Below are 24,280 nucleotides of genomic sequence, written 5' to 3' on the forward strand. Positions count from 1 at the left end.
AGTGTGAAAGGAAGTAGCGATAGTCCTTTCTTTCTTTCTTTCTTTCTTTCTTTCTTTCTTTCTTTCTTTCTTTCTTTCTTTCTTTCTTTCTTTCTTTCCTCTTTTTTAGATAGGTGCCGCACCTTTTTCACGCCACTTCACCCAGGGCCCATTTCACACCATTTCTCTTTGCGCTCATTTTGCCCAACCGAAGCTCAGAATTTGGGAACATTTTTGGATTTCCTGTGCGTGGATTATGTGATTGCTCTGTAATTTCTTCCAAGCAGTGCTTGTCACAGGCAAGAGCCAGGGTACTTGACAGCACAAGAGTGGCTTGGAAAAAAAGGAAAGCTTGCAGCTATTGCCACAGAACAAATCTGAATTGAAGTAGAAGGCACAGCGTATGCTGCAGGAGAATTCAGTAGAACATCTTCTTGGGCTGATATTTATTGAAGCCATTGTAGCACAAAGAAACATAGACGAAGAGGACAGGACACCATGGGTGCTAACTTACGATCAGTTAAGCCTTGGCTAGTTTTGTCAATTGCAATTCTTTGCACAAAGCAGCAGCCTTACTCTTTACCTTTGAAGCGTTCACCTTTACGGGAACAAATTTATTTTTCACTGCTTTGCGCACCTTATTGCTGTAAGCAGCAGCAGAAAACACCATAAATCATCCTTTGTCGGACAGCATAAGGGCCAGACTTCTTTTTAAAAAGAATGTTATGACGGTGCTTGTACAGTCGAACCTGGCTATATCGAACTCACAAAAAAACGCTTGTCAGTTCGATATAGAGCATAATTCAATAAGCCTGCTAATGAATTGGATGTCATAAAAGCACATACCATTTATGAGATCACTTTGTTGATGAAACAACTTAGTTTCACTCCTGTATTTTCTCCTGCTTGGACAGTTTCGCTGCCTGCTCCGCACACACTTCTCCACATTGTCTAAGGAGTCGGAGCGGCTGAGGCCGCCGCCTTCCACATTCGCGCAGAAGCACTGGACTAGTGCGAGTGCACCAATCACTTCGGAGGATGTGGGCAAAGGACCGTCGTTGCTTTCCTCATTGTGCCCACTTTCACGTGTGCTCGGTACGATGTTGGCAATGTAGTCTTTGCTTTCGGACTCTCCTGTGGTCGCGACACCATCGTCTGCACTCACAAACTCGTCGACCGTCGATTCGTCAATGGCTTCCAGAAATTCTGACAGCTCGGTCCAAACTTCGGTAAGACCAGCAGTGGCTTCGTCGCACTCATCAGAATTTGCAGTCATCACCGGGGACACGGAAGCCGGCACGTCTGAAGCAATTTCGGATGAACCACTTGTACACGGCCGTGCGTACGCATTGGGCGCCACGAGCACTGGGTCGTGAGTTTGCCCACTTTAGCCGTAATCTCCCCCTTATTCTTCAAGATCGTGCTGAGAGTGCTCTTTGGAATCTTGCACTTCTCACTGCGTTCGACCTGATTTATGATTTCGAGCTTCACGGTGAAAGGCGAATTCTGCCGCTTCATCATGGCAACAATGCGGGAGAAGGTCCACAAGGCGCAAACACAATGAACCCGAAAAGCAGCGAGACAACTCGTACTTGTGCCATCTTGCACGACGAGGGCACAAGAGCCTCTGATTGGCTGTCTGAGCAAGCGCTGTGGCCGGGCCAGGATCATTTTCTGCAGGGGGGTGTCGACGGCTCGCTTGACACAGCGCGGTCACAGTAGGGAGAGCAGTTAGGTGGAGCCGTGTCGCTGGGTTTCCCCGCACCGCAAGGGAAAGCCAACTTCTGGGGGCACTTTTCCACCACTTGACGTTTTATATATCGGGAGTCGCTGCTATTTTTGGTCGATGTAAGCCTAACTTTCGCTATATATACTTATTGTAACTATTCCGTGTTCAGAAATTGTTCGATATAAAGAATAATTCAATGTAAACGGGTTCAATATAGTCAGGTTCGACTGTAGGGCCGTATAGGTTTTCACGTTTCATGCAGGCATTTCTTAAAAGTGCCCATGGTGGCCTGTGCTCTTCTATGTCCGTGTTTCTTAGCACCACAGTGGCTTCAATTCAAGAGAATTGTAGTTACGAGAGATGTGGTTTAAATAAGATGACACACTTCATAACTTATGGAACCATTTTTCTTAGTTTGTGTTTTTTCTTAAATGTTCGTGATTGCAAAAACTGTCGTTCTTGTATAAGAAAAGGAAGACTTATCGGTAGGGTGCTTACTGGGGTAGAATTTCATGCAGAATGCAACTGTGGACTGAAACCTTCAGGTTCCACAATTTTTTTTTTTTTTTTTGTAACATAAAATTTTTAAATTCTGCCCCATGGTGAAGCCAATTGTGCAATTTTCTTTTTTCGGATAAAACTGTGGAAATTGAACAAAACAGCTGCACAGTGGCATTGGGCCTTTCTACGCTCGTTACAACAAACCCGCATGTAACAGACTTTTGAATTTAACGGACCATATTTCAGCCTTAATTTGTTCTACCTATTTTATTAATCCAACGAAGTTCGCTTTTAACCGACTGCGCAACAGCGGATTATTGGCTACTCCTGACGAAATTAGCAGCATTTGTTTTCAAAATCGGGCTTATAAAACGGACTTCTGCCGTGTCGACACGACTGACAACTGGCTTGCGAAGATCAGCCGATGATCGCGACTCAATATCACGCGTGCGAGGGAGCAAGGCGGGGCAGAAATGTGCCGGCTCGGGGTGGGGAAGCAAGAGAGCTGGGGGTTCTACTCCAGCAGCTGCTCCTTACGGCGCAGCCGCTGTGCTTTTAAATCAGTCTGCAATGTGTACAAAGTTCTCGCCCGTGCAGGCATTGTATCTTGAAAGTGATCTCCGATGTCGGTAGCTTCGTGTGCGCTGTGCTTTCTATGTTTAGTTCGCATTGAAGCAAGAGACAGCACGAAGGTCAATTCGCTCGCTGCTGCTGCCGCACCTATCTTGCTTCATTTGCTGTTGCAGCCGATGCTTTGCCTTTCGACCAGAACTGCAACTTTTTTTATTTTCTAAAGGTGTTTATTTGGCAGAGCTCAGGAGCAGCGCAACGTCGACGGGCAGGGCAGTCACAGCTTCCAAGCACGAGAGCCGTTGCTGAGCAGGAGCGCTCGACCCACTAGCGTTTAGAGCCAGTAGCGCTGAACCCACTAGCGTCTCTTCTACAATCTCTTCGCTACAACTACCCCTCGGGAGCGAGAAGGGAGCCGTCCGGCGACCTAAGAGCTCGTCACTATGAGCGGGTCGTAGTAAGGCTTTAAACGGTCGACATGGACAATGTCTCGTCCACGGCGGCGCATGTCTTCAGATGGCTCAACTGGTTCGATGACATAGTTTACAGGAGATGCGCGTTCGAGAACACGATAAGGGCCTTCATACTTAGGGACCAGTTTTGATGAGAGGCCAGGGGCAGTTAAAGGGACTGAGAGCCACACGAGCGCTCCCGGATCGAAGGTGACCGTGGCAGTGGCGTCACCGCGAGTGCTCCGCCGGCGCTCTTGATCATCGGAAGTAAAGGCCCGTGCGAGGTCGCGGCACTCTTCTGCATGTCGGACCGTGTCAGAAATAGGGACGTACTCGGATGCATCCGGCCGGTACGGAAGAATGGTGTCGATGGTGTGCGAAGGGTGTCGACCATACAGCAAGAAATAGGGGGAAAATCCAGTGGAGCTCTGCGTAGCGGTATTATACGCGTAGGTGACGAATGGCAGAATGGCGTCCCAGTTCGTGTGTTCGGAGGCAACGTACATGGAAAGCATGTCGCCGAGCGTACGGTTGAAGCGTTCCGTGAGGCCATTCGTTTGAGGGTGGTACGCCGTAGTCATACGATGAACAACGTGGCACTCTTTGAGAATCGCTTCAACTACCTCTGACAGGAAGACGCGTCCGCGATCGCTGAGCAATTCTTGGGGTGGACCATGCCGCAGGATGAATTGGCGAAGCAGGAATGATGCAACATCGCGCGCTGTAGCTGCTGGGAGAGCGGCGGTTTCAGCGTATCGGGTAAGGTGATCTACTGCCACAGTGGCCCAGCGGTTACCAGCCGACGTCAGGGGAAGTGGTCCATACAAATCGATGCCAACGCGCCCGAACGGTTGGGTAGGGCAGGGTAGAGGCTGCAGGCCAGCTGGCGAGAGGTGGGGTGGAGATTTTCGGCGCTGGCAGTCGGGGCATGAACAAACAAACTTTTGAATGTAGTTGTACATTCCTCGCCAGTAGTAGCGTCGTCGGAGGCGCTGGTAGGTTTTGAAAAGTCCCGAATGCGCACACTGTGGATCAGAGTGGAACGATGCGCAGATTTCAGAACGCAGGGTTCGAGGTACAACTAATAACCACTGGCGGCCGTCAGAGGTGTAATTGCGTCGATGAAGCAGGTCGTCGCGAATGGCGAAATGGCGAGCTTGACGGCGCAGTGCACGAGTGGTTGGCTGCGATGACGGATCAGCAAGGCAGTCTATGATGGAGGCAATCCAGGGGTCCTTGCGCTGCTCAGAAGCGATGGTCCCAATGTCGTTGGAAGAGACGTCAAGCTGGGATATTGCGCAGCAGGCATTGTCGTCTGGCAAGGGAGAACGTGAGAGGGCGTCAGCATCAGCATGCTGGCGTCCGTTGCGGTACAGTATGCGGATATCGTAATCCTGTAAGCGAAGCGCCCAGCGGGCGAGACGGCCTGAGAGATCCTTCAATGACGACAGCCAGCATAGTGCATGGTGGTCCGTGATGACATCAAATTGGCGACCATACAAATAGGGCCGGAACTTGGTAAGCGCCCAGATGATCGCCAGACATTCTTTTTCCGTGACGGTGTAATTGGTCTCGGCTTTAGTAAGCATACGGCTGGCATATGCCACAACATATTCAGGAAACCCTTCTTTGCGCTGTGCTAAGACAGCGCCGAGGCCAACACCGCTGGCATCTGTGTGTACCTCAATAGGTGCCGTTGGATCGTAGTGGCGCAAAATGGGAGGAGACATCAGCAAACGACGGAGCTTAGTGAACGCCTCGTCGCACTCGGACGACCACGAATGGAGAGGTCCGTTGCTGCCAAGGAGCTTCGTCAGGGGTGATATGACGGCGGCGAAATTGCGAATGAAGCGCCTGAAGTAGGAACACAAACCTACAAAACTGCGCAGTTCTTTGACGGACGTCGGTTTAGGAAATTCAGCTACGGCACGAAGTTTGGCTGGATCGGGGAGGATTCCATCCTTCGAGACGACATAACCTAGTATCATGAGCTGCCGCGCTGCAAATCGGCACTTCTTTAGGTTCAGTTGAAGGCCAGCGTTCGCTAAGCAAGTCAAAACATGCCGTAGGCGTTGAAGGTGCGTGGTGAAGTCAGAGGCAAAAACAACAACGTCGTCGAGATAACATAAGCGCGTGTGCCACTTCAAACCGCGGAGGACTGTGTCCATCATGCGTTCAAAAGTTGCTGGCGCATTACAAAGTCCAAACTGCATGACGTTAAATTCGTATAAGCCGTCGGGTGTGACAAAGGCTTTCTTCGGCCTATCGACGTCAGCCATGGGTACTTGCCAATAGCCGGAGCGTAAATCTAGAGATGAAAAGAATTCTGCTCCTTGTAGGCTATCGATGGCGTCATCAATTCGCGGCAGCGGGTATACATCTTTGCGAGTGATCTTGTTCAGGCGGCGATAGTCTACACAGAACCGTACCGAGCCGTCTTTTTTCGTAACAAGGACGACAGGGGATGCCCATGGACTGTTCGAGGGTCGGATCACTTCGCGGCGAAGCATATCGTCCACTTGCTCATTAATCACACGACGTTCCGTGGCCGAGACGCGATATGGTCGTTGCCGCAATGGCGGTTGGGAGCCAGTGTCAATATGGTGCGTGACAGCAGACGCCCGGCCCAAGGAAGGTTGCTCGACATCAAAAGAAGAACGAAATTCTTCTAAGATGCGCAGAAGCTGCGAACGCTGAGGTGGGGTGAGGCCATCGGCAATAGATGAATCGAACACACCTGTGGGCAAAGGGTCGGACGTCGCGAGAGAACCGAGCGTGTTGTAACAGGCGCAGGACGTGTCTTCGGGAACATCCGTAATTTGTACGGCGTCGATCACTTCCACGTGGCCAAGACATTCGCCTTGAAGCAGCATCACAGGGTATGAGAAGGGGTTATAGACAAAAATAGCTGTGGAGCCCTGTTTGACGTTCACAGTCGCAAAAGGCAGCAGCAGACGTTTTCGAGTGTAAAAGCGGCCTGATGGAGAAAGTAGTGCGGTGGCGTCAGAGAGGCTGCTGCAATGCATTGATACAATCACTGACGAGTTGGGAGGAACGTTGGTGTCGTGTCTGACAAGTAGTTTGTTTGCAAAAGAAGCATTATCGGCAAGCGTCATATCTGAGATCGGCGACAGTTCTAGTTCGGCCCGTGCGCAATGAATTACGGCATCGTGGCGGGCGAGAAAGTCCCACCCCAGGATAACTTCGTGGGAGCACGAGGAAATCACAATAAATTCGACGGCGTATACAACGTCCTCGATGAGAACACGAGCGGTGCACGCCGCAATCGGGTGAATACGCTGTGCGCCTGCTGTGCGGAGGGCGAATCCAGCAATGGGCGTCGTAACCTTTCGAAGGAAGCGACAAAGCTTTGCGTCCATAACTGATACAGCGGCTCCGGTATCCACGAGGGCATATGTGCGCACACCGTCAACTAACACGTCTATCACATTGGTCGGGCTACGTTGAGGACTTCCGCGTTTCGACGGCGTCGCAGCCCTTGCCTCATGGACTGCGACAATTAGTTTTCCTCATCCCGAGCTTCGGGACGAGGCCGCATCGGTGATGGGGAGCGTCGGCGTGGAGAAGTTGAGCGGCGGATGTTGGCGGACCGGCGGAATGGTGGTGACGCAGCCCGAGATTCGTCGTCGTAATAAGGGCGCGGAGAACCCGCCACAGAACTTCGCCCATAAGGTGTAGCGCTAGGTGACTGCACGCGACTACAGTAGCGTGCGACGTGGCCTGCATAGCCGCACGCAAAACATATTGGTCGATTGTCCGCTGTACGCCACCGAGTCGTTGCGGCAGGTCCCATCCATGTGGAAGGACGCGTTGGACGTGGCGCCTGGTGAAGTGATTGCATAGCAGGCTGTTGTCGGGGCATAGCGAGGGCTTCGGCGTATGTGAGAGGTCCCCGTTGAGGGAGTTGTTGAGGCTGGGTGACGACTTCCGCGTAGCTGAGTGGCACAGCCGTCGGGATCTGTTGGGGCCTGGCCATGACTTCGGCGTAGCTGTGAGGCGCAGCCGCAGGAACACGCTGGTGGTGCTCAGGCAAAACCTCGTGCAGTTCTTGCGCTATGACGCGGCAAAGCGGAGGCGCAAAACTTGGCGTAGGCGCGTGTACCGACTGCGGCTGTGCAAGATCCATCAACGAGAGCTGCCGGGCAACTTCCTCGCGGACGAACGCCTTCATTTCTGCGAGCAACGCTGCCTGGGTGGACATGGCAGCCAAACCAGCGAGGTGTTCGTCACGCGGTAGAGATCGACGGGTCAGTGACCGCTGCCTGCGGAGTTCTTCATAGCTCTGGCACAGTGTGACAATTTCAGCCACAGAGCGTGGACTTTTGGCCAGCAACATGTTAAAGGCGTCGTCTTCTATGCCCTTCAGTATGTTTCGGATTCGATCAGACTCCGCCATGGTCGAATCGACTTTCCTGCATAGATCCAGGACATCTTCGATATAACTGGTGAATGTTTCGCCTGGCTGTTGAGCTCGTTCTCGCAAACGTTGCTCGGCACGCAGCTTGCGAACAGCAGGGCGACCAAATACATCGGCGAGGGAAGTCTTAAATTCCGACCATGTCTGGAACTCTGCTTGATGGTTGTTATACCACAGGCTGGCCACTCCAGCGAGGTAGAACAGAACATGGCTCAATTTGGCTGCTTCATCCCACTTGTTATGGTCGCCTACCCTGTCGTACGCCGTGAGCCATTCGTCCACGTCAGTGTCGTCCGCTCCAGTGTAGATAGGAGGGTCGCGATGACGAAGCACCCCGGGACATGCAGTGGGTGCAGGAGGAGGCGTTTGCTGGGAGGCGTCTTGGGGCATGGTAGATGGTAGGGTACGGGACCGGAGTTCCAGGATGATCGTCTGAGGTTACCCCGCACACTCCACCAATTCTAAAGGTGTTTATTTGGCAGAGCTCGGGAGCAGCGCAATGTCGACGGGCAGGGCAGTCACAGCTTCCAAGCACGAGAGCCGTTGCTGAGCAGGAGCGCTCGACCCACTAGCGTTTAGAGCCAGTAGCGCTGAACCCACTAGCATCTCTTCTACAATCTCTTCGCTACAATTTGTTTTTTACTTTGGACTTTCATCATTCACTCTTTGCAATAAAGTTGTTAGACATCGCGAGAAAAGTTTCGGAAGTGAAGCATTTCGAATATTACAGACTTCGGATAAAACGGACGTTTTTTGTTGAACTATCAGAGTCCGTTGTAGCAAGAGTTGACTGTAACATATTATGCATAAGAATTCTAAAGTAGTTTGTCATTCTAGAACAATAGCTCTTGTGACTAACTGTAGTCACTTCAACATTTGAAAATTAGTAACTCTCAGAAATTCTTTTAGAATAATAAAGTTTGGCACCTTGCCTCATAATATTGTCCTGAACACATCCTCTAATTTTGATCAAAATCAAGTTAGTGGTACAAAAGTTCACTTTCATGAGCCATGTCCTGTGAAACAAAGTGGGGCATGCACAAAAGCTTATTTTATTTTTTGCAAACAATTGTCGCAAGTCACTTGCACTGCGGAATGGGCTTCGATATACCTATACAGCCTAAGTGCTTTTGTCGCCTGGCATACAGTGGTAGCTCTCATGTGTATCAAAACTCCTGTCACGCATTTTTATTATGGAACCAGCACTCTACGATTGAAAACGATGCCATGCCGACACTGTCATGCCTGAATCAAACAATGTGTGAATCTGCCCTAAGTATACGTTACAACATGGCATTTAAATGCCCCAGGTCATCATCCCTTGGTAACAGAAGTTGACCAGGCAGATGCCGCTCAATTTGGAAGCAGTTCTCAGCTTGCAAAACTTTCAAGTTTACTGCGTGCTCAAGTGTTACAAACAGCACTTGCGAGCACGAATTAAAGAATGCTCAGCATGGCCACCGCAGGCCGGAAAGTCACACAGTGATGAGTCTTGCATGCCGTTGCTGCATGCGTCTCGCTGCTCGCAGACTATTGGAAGTGAAGATGGGGTGCGCAATGACTTCTTGAAATCGAAAACGCAATGCAATTTCTTCCCTAAATTGATAAATTGTGAAAGTGAATGGGGGAAAATGAGATGGAGTCGGATTTGTTCTGTTTACGGAACCCAGTTTGAGAACCCTTGCTCTGGGGTGTGTGCATTTGCAACCAAGTAGTGCGTTTGAGGGGCAAGAAGCTGCAATGAATGCATTGGTCTGCTTTTGTTTCTCATAAGCTTTATTTTCACCTTTCAGGCATTGAATAATGTGTGAGTTGAGGTGTCCCCTTGTTGCTTGCCACAATTTTTCGTTCTTGTTAAAGATTTATATTGTCAACTGTCAATTTCAAAAATAAGCTTTTATATTGCATGTGTTTGTGCTATAATGTTCATGAACATGTTTGTAAAATTGCTTTTATGGAGTTGTTTGGATCTTGCCAGTCTGGTACAGAAGACTTCCGTTAATTCAATCCCAGCCGAAGGTCCCGGCAGGCGCCCATGCATTTCTATGGGCCCAAACATTGTTATTTCGATCCTAAAATTGGCCTTTGCCAGATAATTTGAACTTCATGAGTCAGCAGGCACGTGTCTGACCCTAATGCTGACCCGTCTGTCTTTGCGGAGCTTAGGGGACAGTGAATGTGTTGAACACACATTCTGCATACCTGCAAGGTTTCAGGCCACCAACATCCTCGAGACACCTCCATGGACATTGCCAAGGCCACTAGTGAGGCTACAGATACCCGAAATTATGAAGAAATCCCACGTTTCCTCCAATGGCTTGAAACAGCTCACCCTGTCCCATATATTTACATTATATAGTGGGACTGTACAAGCATATGCCGATGGTTCAGTCACACCTTCTGCCACAGCGGCCGCATTTGTCATCCCACAACTTGGGATTACTCGGCGATTTCAATTAGACCACAAATCGACATCTGTGACTGCGGAACTTGCTGAAATACGGGAGGCTGTCCGTTTTATGAGAACGCAGACACCTCATAAAGGGACAGTATTCTGCGATGCCAAATCAACGTTACAGGCGCTGAAATGCTTTTTAAAGAAAGGACCATATTACCTGCTCAGGCTGGAAATCGCTGAGCTTCATCACAGTGCCAAGTGGCCACATGATCACTTTTCAATGGGTGCCTAGTCATTGTGGTGTGATTGGCAGTGAACTCGCTGACAGTGAGGCACGATCGGCCTTCTCTTCCTCTGATGAAGTACAGATTGCCTACTCGCGACCTAACACCAACTCTATGATCAAGTAACTCATGCAGGACCTTACAAAGGCATACAGAGCCCACGATGCCAACATCCACAGACGCCTATATATGATCGACTCAGATAGTAAATTCTGTTTGCCCCCTAAGGTTACGCGGAGCAAAACGTCATTGTTACACAGGATTCGGCTGGGCGTTGCTTTCACGCGTCGCTATGTGCACCTCATCGGCCAATTGAACAGCCCTGATTGTGAACACTGCGAGATGCCTGAAACACTGCAACACTTACTGTGCGACTGCCCAGCATATATGCTGGAGCGAAGGACATTGGAAAGTTTCCTAGCCAGCGTTGGCTTCAACCACTGTCAGAGGAAGCTATCCTCGGCCCATGGCCTGACACTGGAACTTCAATGCGTGCAACTAAAGTGTTGTTGAAGTTTCTGCAAGATACCAAGCTCAACGAGTGGCTCTAGCGAGGCAACTGTCTCATATATATAAGCACTCACCACTTCTCTTATCATCATCATCCACCCAGTACTTTCACTCCCCTTCCCTCTTCCCTAGTGCAGAGTAGCAGACTAGAGCGCACTAGCTCATGTCGACCTCTCTGTCTTTCCTATCAATATTTTCTATTCAATTCAATACAATTCTATCATGGATTCAAACCAACTAGCCTGCGAACATGTTTTAACTAAATTAACAAGCACATGGTAATGCGCCCAGGTAAACATGAACACATCTCGCTCGAGGAGCACAGAAACTCTCTGTCAAAATGCTGGAGTGAGGAATCGCGGCAGCAGCAAGCAATTTGACCTACGTGCATCTCTTTCTTTAACGCGAATGAAACGTCGACAGCACAGCGCATACGAAGCTACCGGCACTACGCACACTCTGCAAACATCGCAGATTGCTTTGAAGATGAGACCCGCGCGGAAACACATTTTGGCCGCGTCGCAGATCGCTTTCAAGACACGAGCACCGGCAGCGTGTCCCTACAACGCCCGCCAAAGGCGTCTAGTACGGTGTCCGCCATTTGCGTGCCCAACGCTGTAGTAGACGCCGAGGTTGCCTTGTTAGACAGCGTCGCAAGGTGTCACTTGTTAATAACAGTCGGCATTGTTACTGCCTTCCACATTTACCTGGTAACCCGGTATTTCCGTAAAGAGTAATACTAAAACTCTAGCTGAAATTCTATATTACCATGCCTGCATTAGTACAAACACCTGCAGCAGTGCTAGACATTTCATTGTGCTCCATGTTTATGCACATTCTATCAGCTGGATGTAACTGATAAAGGGGAGCTACCACTTGTGAGTGAATCATGAGAATTATGCACCAACATTTCAGCCTTCAGAATATAATCTATGTGAAAGAAAGGCCATTGTATAGTAACTACAAAAGAAGATTGGCTTGTTGAAGTGCAATGTGTTGCTGCTAAGCAGCTGAAACTGTGGTATTTCTTATTCTGTTTGTTTAGACGAGAGGTGCCAAGCTCATATACTGCTGTCCAAAGGATTCCTACAACACTAGCAGTGTGCCAACACCATTGAAGGTAGGTAACTCCGGAATTATCAAAAGCTGTGCTTGCATTTGCTCCAGAATAAATGTTTTTTTAAGTAGGGAGTGTAGGTTTGTCAGTTCTCTGCCACATGTAGCGTTCCCCAAGAAAGAGCAAATGATTCCTAGGTTTTAGCACAAAAGGTGATGCGGTCGATGAAATTGCTCAAAATTAGCCCAGCTTATTGAAAGAGCAGTTGCATGCAACTGTATGAAGTAATCCCTACTTTTTCATTATCCCTGTTATGTTTCGAAAATGCAGTCCTGCCAAAATACTTTTGTGACAGCAGAATGGACTGTGATGCATTCCCTAATGATAAACAGTTATCCCTCACCGTTCCTTCATGTTACATCATGGTGTGAGGGCAAGAATAATGAAGAGTGGGGACAAGTAAAAATAACAGTGCAACATAGAGTCACTAGTGCAATTGCTAATGCATGGAGAACATTGTGTGAAGTGCAAGGGGATGCAGCATATCCACCATGGTTGTCATCGTAAGCATGGCTGACCTTGTTGCTCTGCCATCTTTCATAACTAAGCATCCTTTGCAGCATCATGCTCCACCTTTTCAGGCACCTGTGAACAGCAGATATGGCATGTAACAGTCACCTTTTGCTGTTATTTAAAAGGGCCTGAGCAGTAATGCAGTAAGTGATCCAGACTATTGAGCTGTGCAGGAAAGCCAAACTAATGATGACAGCAGGCTTGAGCCGGTGGATAGTGAGAGCGCCGCTCAGCACTGTTTGCAGCAACCTGCTGTTGCTGCAATCACTGCAGTTGCTGTTTGCAGCAACTGCAGTGATACGCATAAGCCCTTGGATACCATTGCAGTGTACATTTGTATTCCAGATTATAAAGATAGCATCATTTTTTAATGCTATTCCTGCATCATATTGGTAGTGAACAGTGTTTTCAATCTCTTTGCTCGTATTAATCTTGTTTCTGTTCTTTTTCTCCCCTGCAGATAGCACCAACCCCTACCTTACTAAATCTGGTGTACGATCCTCGCACTGGCATGCTACTTGCACCTGGACACACACAAGTCCTCATTAGTACAGCAGGTACGGAGCAGTAGCTGGCTTAGACATATAGTTAGCTAGAGATGAAGTGTAGAGGTGCACTAGAATGAAATACGGTCAACTTCCATTAATTTGACCCTGACGGAACCGACAAAATTGATCTTATTATCCAGCAGGTCCAATTAATCAAGATGCAGAAAAACATCAAAACACACCGCTGATTCATTTGTCAGTACTTGCCCGATTCTAACGGCCCTGTATCAAATGTGTGCTCGCTTTTTCTGTATCCAAAGTAGAAAACTTGCGTAGAAACTACATTAAAGCTCCTAAACAATATCTAAATTTTAAGGTGCATCCAATTTTCTTTTTTACCTGAAAATTGGCCAACAGTCAAATATGTGTTGCACAATGTCAGCAGATTTTCCAGTCAGCTTTGCCACACATTTTTAAAATCTGCTTCACTGCAATACAAATGCATTGTGTGCTGAAACATACAAATGCTGTAAACACAGGTCTTAGTTCAGTTTTCTTGGGAGGGAAAAGGCACGCGTTAGAATCGAGTAAATACCGTAACCGGACATTGCGAGCTACTTATTGTGCTTGAAAATCTTCCCAGGGTAGGCCGAAGATAGGCCTTTTCAAATGGAAATTTGCATTCAGTGCATTCATTGTCCTCTAAGCACCGCTGAGACATGCTGCCACTAAAGGGGTCGCTGTTAGGATCACCTTAAAGTGTCTAGCACATGCACGCTCACTGGTCTAGTTCGAATTGTCTGGTAAAGTCAATTTTAAGACCAAAATAAACAGATAATGAAAGTTGGGGCCTATGGACGCTGGCTGGGTGGGATCTTCGGTTGTGATCGAATTAACAGGTGTCTACTGTATTTCAAGTGTGAATTGTGTCTGATATTTTTCTGGCAGATAGTTTAACAGAATAACTATAGCAACAAATTTTCACTTAAGTGTAGCTGCAAAGAAGCAGTAATATATATAGTTAACATCCGATTTTTGGGAATTCCTAGGGGCTGCGAAAATGTCTGAAAATATTCAAACAACAAAAGAAATTGAATTAACGCATACCTTTTACTGCCCCCGAGGGCTCAAATCGCCACAGGCTCGTCCAAAATAGCTCCGAAGTCCTGTCAGTACATTTATTAGGCATATGGGTGCACATACTGTGACAGGAGATGGTGGGTGCACGAGTGCATAATTAAGGAATATATACTTTGACCTGTGATAATTGCCCCTTCCCACTCTTGGTATGCTACACCGCAATACTTTGCGTATGGTTCACTGCGCAACATATGCTGTATTGAGGCAAAGCTGACTTTTGGAAACCAACTTAATGAATGCGTCGTGCATTCCAAGCTTTGAAGCCCTTGGCAAAGATTACAAAGGCGTAGTCAGCGCCATGGCTTACAAGACGGAAGTCTTTCAATTAAAAGCATGGCATCGAACAGCAAGAAGCGTGGTAGTGAACGTCTAAACGTAGGCCTGCATGCGAGAACACCTGTTCGAGGCGGTGAGATAATCAAAATGGCGGCAATAGTAGCTTCAATACACCGTTTCAGGCCTGCGGTTATGGGGAAAAGTCCAGAAAATCGGACGGCAAAGGGTGTTTGCATCCGAAATTTCAGACCTTCTTATACATTGACACTATGGGATTACGTGGCAGTGCTGCGAAGGCGTCCAAATGATTGGGTATGTCCAAATTTTATGGAGACATTTTCAAAACAGCAAAAATTTTAAAGTAAGATGGTAACGAGTTGAAACATCCATAACTTATTTTTGCAGTAAAAACACGTGTATACCATTTGCAAACCGTAACGTCATGCTGCATTGGAACCTGCCATTCAGATCGCTGGCTGCTTCATCCACATTGTGCGCCATCATGCGCCACATTGCGCCTAGGTGGCCAGGTGCATTCTCGCTCATCATTTGTGAGTTCACGGGCGTCTCTTTCAGCTTGTGTTCTCCCTCTTGCACTTGTGATTTGAGCTGTTGCAAGAATGCCGATGTGTTGCGTGGCCATCAGGTGCTCGAATACGTACTCGAGCACAGGCAATGGCTGTGCAGTATGCAACATTGAGTAGAGGAAGGCTGAACACATCTTCCCTGTCCCAGCTTTCAGAGCGAAAGCATGCATCACGGTGCAGCAGGCAAGTGCAACGTGGACCAGCCAACATGCACAAAGCATGTAACTTGCAGTTGACGAAGTTGCACAAGCTACATTTGAACAGCAGTCACCTACCCATCAAGATTTGCTTGGCAAACGCTTTCTTGGGGGGACTATAAGTACTATATGCTGCGATGGCGCACGATAACCAAAGGTAACGTTCAGAGGTAAATTGTATGCAAGGGTGATACTCTCAAGCGATCATTTCTGGTACTGCATCATCTTCAAGGTAGTTTGTGCGTCTCAGCATCGGACGTGCTGAAGTAGACAAACAAAATCCTTTGTAACACAGTGCCAGGAACAAGCAGGAACCGCATGCTGCATTTGTCACGAAGGAGAACGTGACGCGATGGCCATAATGTAGATGCGGTAGCAAGCCATGCAATGCAATGCTGCCAGAGCGAAATGGTCAAAGCTTTATCACGGCCGCAGTCCGGCCTGTCTGGCTGTGAGTTTACGCACAGTTAGCACCGAGCCCCTCTAGCCTGCCCATGCAAAGCCTCTGCTACTTATCGTCCTTTACTACAGGTGGAAATAGTTGTCTGATCGATTAACAAGTCCGGCGCTTCCAGCGTGCCAGGCAGTGGCGAGTGAATTCGGATACATCTTGCCGGAAACGCTAAGATCACTAAAATCTTACCCTGTGCTTTAAATGTCACCCATAGCAGCACAGCAATCAGTTGTTGCTCCAATGCTAGCAAACAAGTGTGCGGCAAGCGAACGCTTCTTTGTTTGTTGAAGGCACAAAGGCAACACGTTCGCTTCAGTGAAACCGAACAGCATGCTGCTAGTCAGCCAAGCTAGCGTGCGATGCACCCTGTTCCAGCTGCTCCGGCATGCGATAGGACATGTTCTTTTCCCACGCCAACCACACAAGGCTGTAGAGTCCAATTTTCGCCAGTGTAGAGTAACCACACCACACGTGGATCGCTTCCGCGTTAAGCTGGATTATACCACACCTTTACCTTGGTCACCCCAATGCAATCTTTGAGCCGAGGCAGAACACATCGACGTCCTGCTATTGAATGTGGACAACCAGATAGAGAAAACGGGCTGGACTTGGATAATACTTTGCATTAAATGAACATAGCGGGCGCTCAAAAGCGTTGTCTTCTGTGGCTAGCAGACGTGCGGGAACTATTCGCTGATACACCGGAACAGAACACAAGCAAGGAAAGTAGATAGTGCAGGCACTGATTCTCCACATCCTCCACTGTACATCACTGCCGCCAGGCAATAATGACGGCATTTCCCCTTTTTTTTTTTTTTTTTTTAAGTTTCGTGAAGAAAAACATTGATGTTTGCTAGCTCTTTATGACGGATGGATCTGTATTTTAAGTGCAAGATTTTGCACAGAGGCATGTGTAAATTATCTGAAACTGGGCTTTTTATGCGGTCAAAAATTTCGTTGCAGTTGGCCTTTGAAAGAAGGGGGTGCTCATTGGTTTTTTTTTTTTTTATTAGTCCAAGCCCTCTAAAAAACATAGAACAAATTGTGGCAAGCATCAGGAGTGCCCTAAATAATTTACTATAATACTTGTTTCTGCAGATCAGTTTCGGTACTGCAGAGGTGGATGTGTCCTGATGTTAAGATATGTCAGTTTACTTCGTACATGTGATCGCTGTGGCTGCCACACACGATCGCAGCCACAAGAAACGCACGCAGCTCTCTGCGTTTTATTTTTCTGAGCAACATCGTCATACCTAGCCTTGGTGCTATGCAACACGATGATGTATGGGGTTTTATGGCGCAAGGGCCAGATATGGCCAAAGAGTGCCATACGCATGGATTGCTATGCAACATGAGCAAATTTAGCATCGTGTCATGACATCGACAGTTTCACTGACGCCAGGTCTGGCATCTTAAGACCAACTGTAGTGCCCAATTTAAATATCTCATGTTTTCCTGCCTTCACACTTGATAAGTGTCACCCGTTACATGCCAAAAACGTGTGGTAGAGTTTGTACGACTTTGAAAATATGTGTCAGGCTCCCCTTGTTGCTGCATATGCCCGAGTGTTGCACACTAGTGTCGTGTTTTCATTGTTTGTCAATTTACTCTGCCTAGGCTCCATTGCATCTGTTCCTGTGCTAAATCTCATCCCCTTCTTTTTTTTTTTTTTTTTTTGCAGCTAAGAATATTCCTGCCACTGTGGCAGCGGCACCGAGGTCGTCCCCTCCAGTGATAGCAAACATTGCTGCAGCGGCGGCACCATTGCAAGTCACTCAACCACCTCAAGCCAAACCAGTGAGCCTTCTTTTTACCTTTCATATTACACATAGTTCTGAAATGTCATTGGTAAAATATTTGTTTTCCCAAATGAACTTGCTATGAGCTCTTCAAAGTTCCAAGTCCCACATTCACATGTAAGCGCCACCTATAATTACCCATCGCTACAATGACCTTCTTATTATCACTCGTGTCGCTTTTACAGTATGTGGGAACAGGGGATTGTGATGCTTTGACACTCGTTGCGGCTCTCTCAGTTGCCTTGTATGCTGTTACAGTGAAAGCTCGTTACTACGAACACCAGATTAACGAACTTTTCAGATCAATAAACTTTTCAGAAATCCCCTGCTGACTTCTTATAGTTTCATTGTAAAAATATTTTAGTACTACAGTGCAGTCCACTTATAACGATACCAGATATAACAATATATCGGTTATAATGATGGGTCGGCATGAGAGTGTCATTATATGCATTAGGTCTATGGGGAAAAAAACCATTTATAACGATAGGTTATTCACCCCATATCGGATATAACGATCAAAATTTTGCCATCTGGACGGGGTTTTCCGTGCCAAATAATCGTAACATTTGCGTTGCTTAGTTCCCTGAAACGATGTCGAGACGAGGCGATGTTTACCTCCATAAGTTCGTATCTGCCGCCATTACTGCGCAGCGCTTCTCGCCCCGCCTGGCACCGGAGAATAGCTGAGTAGGTGCAGCGCGCCACAAGATGGCGCTAGCTGCCTCATGCGCGTAAAGCCCCTCAATCTCCCAAAAATTGAGGGGCTTTACATGCGCGTCTGCCACAGTCGCTCCGAAAGAGCGAGAAAGGAAAAAAGAAAAGCGACAAGCAAAGCGGCGCGGTGGCGCCCGTCCCGCGTCTCTCTCTCGCAATAGCAAGCTGCCACCACCGAAGCAGCGTGCAACCAACGGTTCAACCCAGTTCGGAGATGGCGCCGACCAAGCACAAAGCTGTGTTGCTTGACACGAAGATGGATATTTTGCAGGACTCTCGATGCGGCTTCAAGGTGAGCGCCGTTGTGAAGAAGTATGAGCTCGCCCAGTTAACGATATCAACCATCTTGAAAACCGGGAGCACCGCGATTGTGAAGGCAGGAACTATCAGCGGCCATGCCAATCAGCGGTAAAGGGTTATAGACCCTTTGTACGCCGATGTTGAAGAGGCGCTTTACCAGTGGTTCATCACCAATTGCTTCAAAAAGGTGGGCTTTGTGCCTAAGGACGGAACGTTCCCAACCCACTGAGACCAACACGGTGGAAGCCGCTGACATAACCGAGCTCTGGGAGCTCGTTCCTACTGGTGACACAAGTGGTGCGTCGAAGGAGGAGCTTTTGACTGCAGACAGTGCTGCCTCGTTCTGCGATGAGGTAACCGACGAGGCGATCGCCGAAGATGTGCTGTCTCAACAGACGGCAAAGTTGTGCGACGGTGGCGACGGCAGCAGCGACAGTGAGAACGAGATTGACAGTGGCTCTTTGACCCCGACCTCTATGTCCACGCAAAGTGCACTGTCGTCGATCGACTCCTTAATTGATTTTATGCATGCTAAAGGATTGCCGCCAGTTTTCGCGCAGCAGCTGGAATCCATGCACACCGCGGTTGTGAAGCTGAAGCTGCCGCAAAAGCAAGTGCAGATTTCGGACTATTTCGGCGCGCCTAACCCTTGACACGGTCATTGGCGCTAGAAATAAAGTTTGTTTTTCACGGCCTACTTTCTACATCATCTATTCTTTAGAACAAGTAGTGAATTCGAGTTCGGAGCTGCAAAAATATGTTCCGCATTTTTTTTTTTTTTAAGATAACTTCAGTCCAGATATAGCGATCATCGATTATAACAATCACATTTTTCATCTTTCTCGATATCGTTATAAGTGGACTGCACTGTACGAACTTCAGAATACCGAACTTTTCAGAATAACAATCGTTATTCAGTTTCCCTGTGATGTTAACAATGCTTCAGTACTACAAACTAATATTCCAAATTTGGGGATTCACAGATTTTCGCATATCCTTTACGGCAGCCGAAACAGTAGGCTAGCAGACGACAAGGCGTAGAGAGCAGACGTTGTGGCACATGGGTTCAGAAAACCTGAAACGGCGCCCGAGAAAAAAAGAACATGGGCGAGTGAAGGTGACGATGCATCAGGTTTTGCGAGTGTATGCTCCGCCCAGAAAAGTGTCACCTAGAAACGAAGGCGCGCGCACCTCTTCCTTCTCTCACCCTTCTTTCTGCGTATGCCTCTTTCTTTCGTGCTTCTTTCTGCAGCCGTACTAGTAACTTGCATGGTGAAACGTAACCTCCGTACTTGCGGGGATGCCACACGGTCGCACTTTGCACTTTCCAGATAATGTTGTTTACGTGCGCTTGCACTTTGACATAGTTCAGGTGTCTGCGCTGTCCACGGCAAGAAATGTGAAAAACAAACAAAAAGCAAGAAACATTGCGCTTTGGAGGCGACATGGAGCTACCTTTTTGTCAAAAGTTTTCTCAGCGTCAACGTCTGCTTTGCGCACATTGCTTCGGTGATGCATGGTGGTAGAATCTATGGAAAATAGCAACAGTGCCTGCCGAGAGCCAACAGCGACGTTTTTGTGGATAGCTCATATGGTGAAAACTTGTGAACTCGTAGGTTGGTGGATGGAGTGGTTAATTTTTTACTTTCACTATAATGATCTTTCAGAATAACATACAATTTACCGCAGTCTCCTGAAGATCGTTATATCGAGACTGCACTGTACTTATTGTGAGAGCTGATGTAATAGCATAACGGACCACCGAGCAACACATCCTAATGTCCTGCTCCCAGGAACGTGACCACATACTGTGTCTTGATGTCACAACACAGTATCCCCCTGGGAAATGAAACTTAAACTGGCTGTACTAATTTAATTAAGTTATAGGGTTCTACGTACCAAAACCACAACCTGATTATTAGGCACGCAGTAGCGGGGGACTCCAGAAATTTGGACCACCTAGACCAATTTGGACCATCTAAGTACACTGATATTTTCGCATTTTGCTGAAACTGGCTGCAGAAAAGCTGATATATTATTTGCAGCTCTCTGAGGCTTGTCATGTTTTCTATTCTAGGCTTTAGAGCTCTAGGACCTTCATTTAATGCAAAAAAATAATAGTTGAAAATGTTATTTCAGTTTATACTCTGTAAACTGCACATAATAACATTTAAAGCAGACCAAGTTGATGCAGACGGCTTACGTTAATTCGACCCTGATGAATTTGGTAGAACATCCTGCGGGTCGAATTAAACAAGGTGCAGAAAGAACGCTAAAGCACGCAGATTCATTTGGCAGTATTTGCTTGATTCTAACTCGCTCCTGAATCAAGCGCCCATTTGCTTTCTGTGTCCAAAGTAGAAAAATTAATGTATAAATGACATTAGAGCTCCTAAACAAAGTAGAAATCTAACGTGCACCTGATTTTTTAGCATGAAAAATGGGCTAAAATTTAATGTGTTGCGCAATAGTGGCCAGTTTCCTAAAGTCAGCTTTGCCGCAATATAGCCATACTATGCGGTAAAGCATGCAAACGTCGTGAACATGGTTATGGTTTCCTTTTCGGTTGAACTTCGCTGGCAATTTTCAAAAGAAAAAAAAATGAGGTGCTACAGAGGTCAAACACATGCATGCCAACTGGTCAAGTTGGAATTACTTGGCGAAGGCCTGTTTTAGGTATTATAAATAACGAAAGTTCGAGACCTTAGAAGTGCATGGGCAGTGGCTGGGACCTTCGGTTTGTCAGGATTGAATTAACCGGAGTTCAATTAGTGGAAGTCTGCTGCATATTATACACTGCTATGAAATGTACCCCTAACATGTTAGTAGGACTTTAGTGAAACCCTTGTAAACACTAACAAATTCATATAAACTCTGACTTCATAAATCAGATTTGTCTACTTTAGATGCCCTAACGGATGCAGCTTACAGAACTACAGTAGCTTTTTTTTTGGTGTTGAGTTATGGATTTGTAAACTTCGTGCTTTCTTTTTCCCTTCTTTTTTTTTAACCTGCTGAATTTCAACAATTTTCTTTAATTCCAGGCCCTAAATCAGAATTCTGCTTCCTGCAGTCTCTGGAATTTAACTTTCACTCACAAGTACAACAAATTTCATTCAAATCGATCAGTTGTCTCATAAGAGCATTTGTGCGTTTTACATGCATTTGAATAAGTGTCATCAGAGTTGGCCCCGAACTGAAGCTTTCTCTCAGCTCAATGTCGAAAATGCTATCACCCGTCGATGCATCCATTGCTAATCACAAAAGTGTCTTCGAAATGATCGTCCGAGAATGCGAACCAAGTTTTCAACGCGTATGTATGCAGCAGCGTGTTGCTGCGCACATAGACTTGCCCTTGGCCTAAACCAGGGTACTCTAACTGGCTTGCAGCCAGCGTAGGTCCTGCTCATGATGGCTGGCCTGCAGGCGGGCTGCTTTCTTCCCCGCAAAGCCTCTACTGCACCTCTACCTGCAAGTAGGGCTTCTTCACAAAACCTTGTGTTAGGGAGCTTTTACAATAGGAGTGAGCTTCACTGCAACTATAAGATCACGCCATTATGCCACCTCACCCATGGCAGACAATTGACCAAGGCCATCATGCGAACATCGCGTTAGGAGCATGCGAAACTCCGATTGAGTAGTTCCAGCCATCGCGTCAAAAGTTGCACCGAAACTTTCGTGACTTCCCCCAGGCGTGCTGGGCCCAGAGAGATCTTGCCTGGGGAGCTACAGCATGTTGTAAATAGCTGTAAATAAGGTTAAGCTCGTTTCTTCAGTCCACAGCATGTGCCATGCGTCAGTCCACTACATGTACAGTACAGTAACATACAGTAACATAATTCTTTGCAGAATTAAATAACTTTGTGTCTGCGTGCACCTTGGATTGGGGCAAATTAAAATCTGTGAAAATTGACAGGAGAAACACGTGTGTGGAGAAAAAAAAAAAGGACGCACAGGGCAAATAATAAAAGCTGCTGAACTTGGCAGATTCTCAAAGCTGATACTTTTGCACAATTCACGAGCACGCCCACTGTGGAAAATACGTAGGCAGTTCCTGTGTCCTGAAACCTGCTGTTTCAGCTGCTGACGTAATGTGTGTGGTCACATGGGCTGAATGCTGCCAGTTCCATAAACTTCTAAAGGTGGTGGTATTGGTGTTTGTGGACGAGACGTACCGCACAGGATTTCGATGGTAGAGCTCCAAGAAAGTTTTTTGTTGTTTCTTTGACCTCGGGGAAGAAAAAAAAAGTTCTTTGCGCAGAAGGATCGCCCCGACCCACTGCTGGCCAGTTGCGAGTGGTTCTGAATTGCCCCTTTGCATTGACTTAACAAACCCAATGAATTATCTGCATGTGAAGCTTCCTCATTGATGACCTGGGGCCGTATTCTGAAACGTTCGTTTTCCACGATAGTTTCGCCACTGCGATAGTCATGTTTAATAAATCAAGCGACTGCTTACCCATGACTTCAGCTTGCACTAACCACACACGCTCTCGAACACTTCACATTGCATGAGAGAGCACCCCGTGTGAGTGCAGAGCCTCTTGGGTGTGTTGTTTTCGAGCGTAGTGGCCACAGTACGGGTTCTGCGCACTGACTACGGTTGGTTACGGCCGCTTTAGGTAAAATAAATTTAAAAAGAAAGTGTCAAATGTTTTACTTTAAATTAGTCAACAAATATTGCCGCGAATTATTGTGTGTAAGACGTCACCAAAAAGACTACCGTATTTACTCACATAATAGGCGCACTTTTTTTCAGAAAATCCGGCTCGAAGTTCGGGGTGCGCCTATTACGCGGGGTAAAATTTACGAAATTTTTTCAACTCGCATTCCCGCGCTTTAAATTTTAACATATGTCAGGAATATGGCTACTCTCACATAATGTACCAATAAATCCAGCATAAAAGGGAAAATAAAAGCTACCTACTTACCTTTTAATGAACAGGTGAGAGACGTTGACTGAACACACACGTAAAATTTATTAAGACTATTCAGAGTCCGAGTCGGAGAGAACATCCTCATCACCGCCGGGGGGAGACTCGTCTTTTGTCTGAGCTCCACAGCATGTCGTCTGAGCTCACATCCAGTGCATTGGAGATCCCAGTCTTCTTGAAACTTTTCCTGACGACGTCATCGGAGATCTCTCGCCAAGCTTCCACAATCCATTTGCACAACATTTCCATAGGTGGCCTCTTAATTTTGGCACCGGGCGTTAGTTGACGCTGTCCTCCAGCCATCCAATTCGTGTACAGCCTTCGAACGTTGTCCTTAAAAGACTTATTTAGGGAAACGTCCAAAGGTTGCAGCACCTAAGTGAGGCCTCCCGGAATCACAGCAATATCCGTACGCACCTCTGACAACTTCTCTCGTACACGTTCTACACGGTGCCCGCGAAAACTGTCTAAAACGAGCATGGCCGGATGCAACAGGCCGCCCGGCCGCCGGACCCAGACGGTCTTGACCCAGTCCACCATCAATTCCGCGGACATCCAACCTTTCTCCTGGACCCTCACGTGGATGTCTCGAGGGAAATTTCCCTTTGGGAGCGTCTTTCTCTTAAAAATAATATAAGGCGGTAGTTTGCGCCCATCCGCAGTCACTGCCAACATGACAGTACACCTTTGTTTTTCTGCGCCAGATGTTTGAATAAGCACACTTCGTGCACCTTTTTCCTCTACTGTTGTATTTCTCGGCATGTCGAAACAGGGAGGAGTCTGATCTGCATTACCTATCTGTGACAAAATTAAGTTTTTTTGCTGCCGGAGCCGTATGACAAAACGGTGGAACTCGAGTACCTTGTCCTCGTATGCTGAGGGCAAGCGCTGGCACAA

At 47.3% G+C, this 24,280-nt stretch overlaps 1 protein-coding gene across 7 annotated transcripts in view; it reads left to right on the top strand.

Annotated features, from left to right (window-relative positions):
• Positions 1 to 24,280, top strand: part of row (zinc finger domain-containing protein relative of woc) — a 104,200-nt gene that overhangs the window by 12,571 nt on the left and 67,349 nt on the right. For all 7 annotated transcript variants that reach the window (XM_075693104.1, XM_075693106.1, XM_075693101.1 and 4 more), the window contains 3 exons: positions 11,907 to 11,981; positions 12,952 to 13,048; positions 17,315 to 17,430. In XM_075693104.1, coding sequence (XP_075549219.1) covers positions 11,907 to 11,981; positions 12,952 to 13,048; positions 17,315 to 17,430 — 288 coding nt within the window. The remainder of the gene's footprint in view (positions 1 to 11,906; positions 11,982 to 12,951; positions 13,049 to 17,314; positions 17,431 to 24,280) is intronic.

This window comes from Dermacentor variabilis, chromosome 5 (genome assembly GCF_050947875.1).
Source record: "Dermacentor variabilis isolate Ectoservices chromosome 5, ASM5094787v1, whole genome shotgun sequence".
NCBI classification, from domain to species: Eukaryota; Metazoa; Arthropoda; class Arachnida; order Ixodida; family Ixodidae; genus Dermacentor; species Dermacentor variabilis.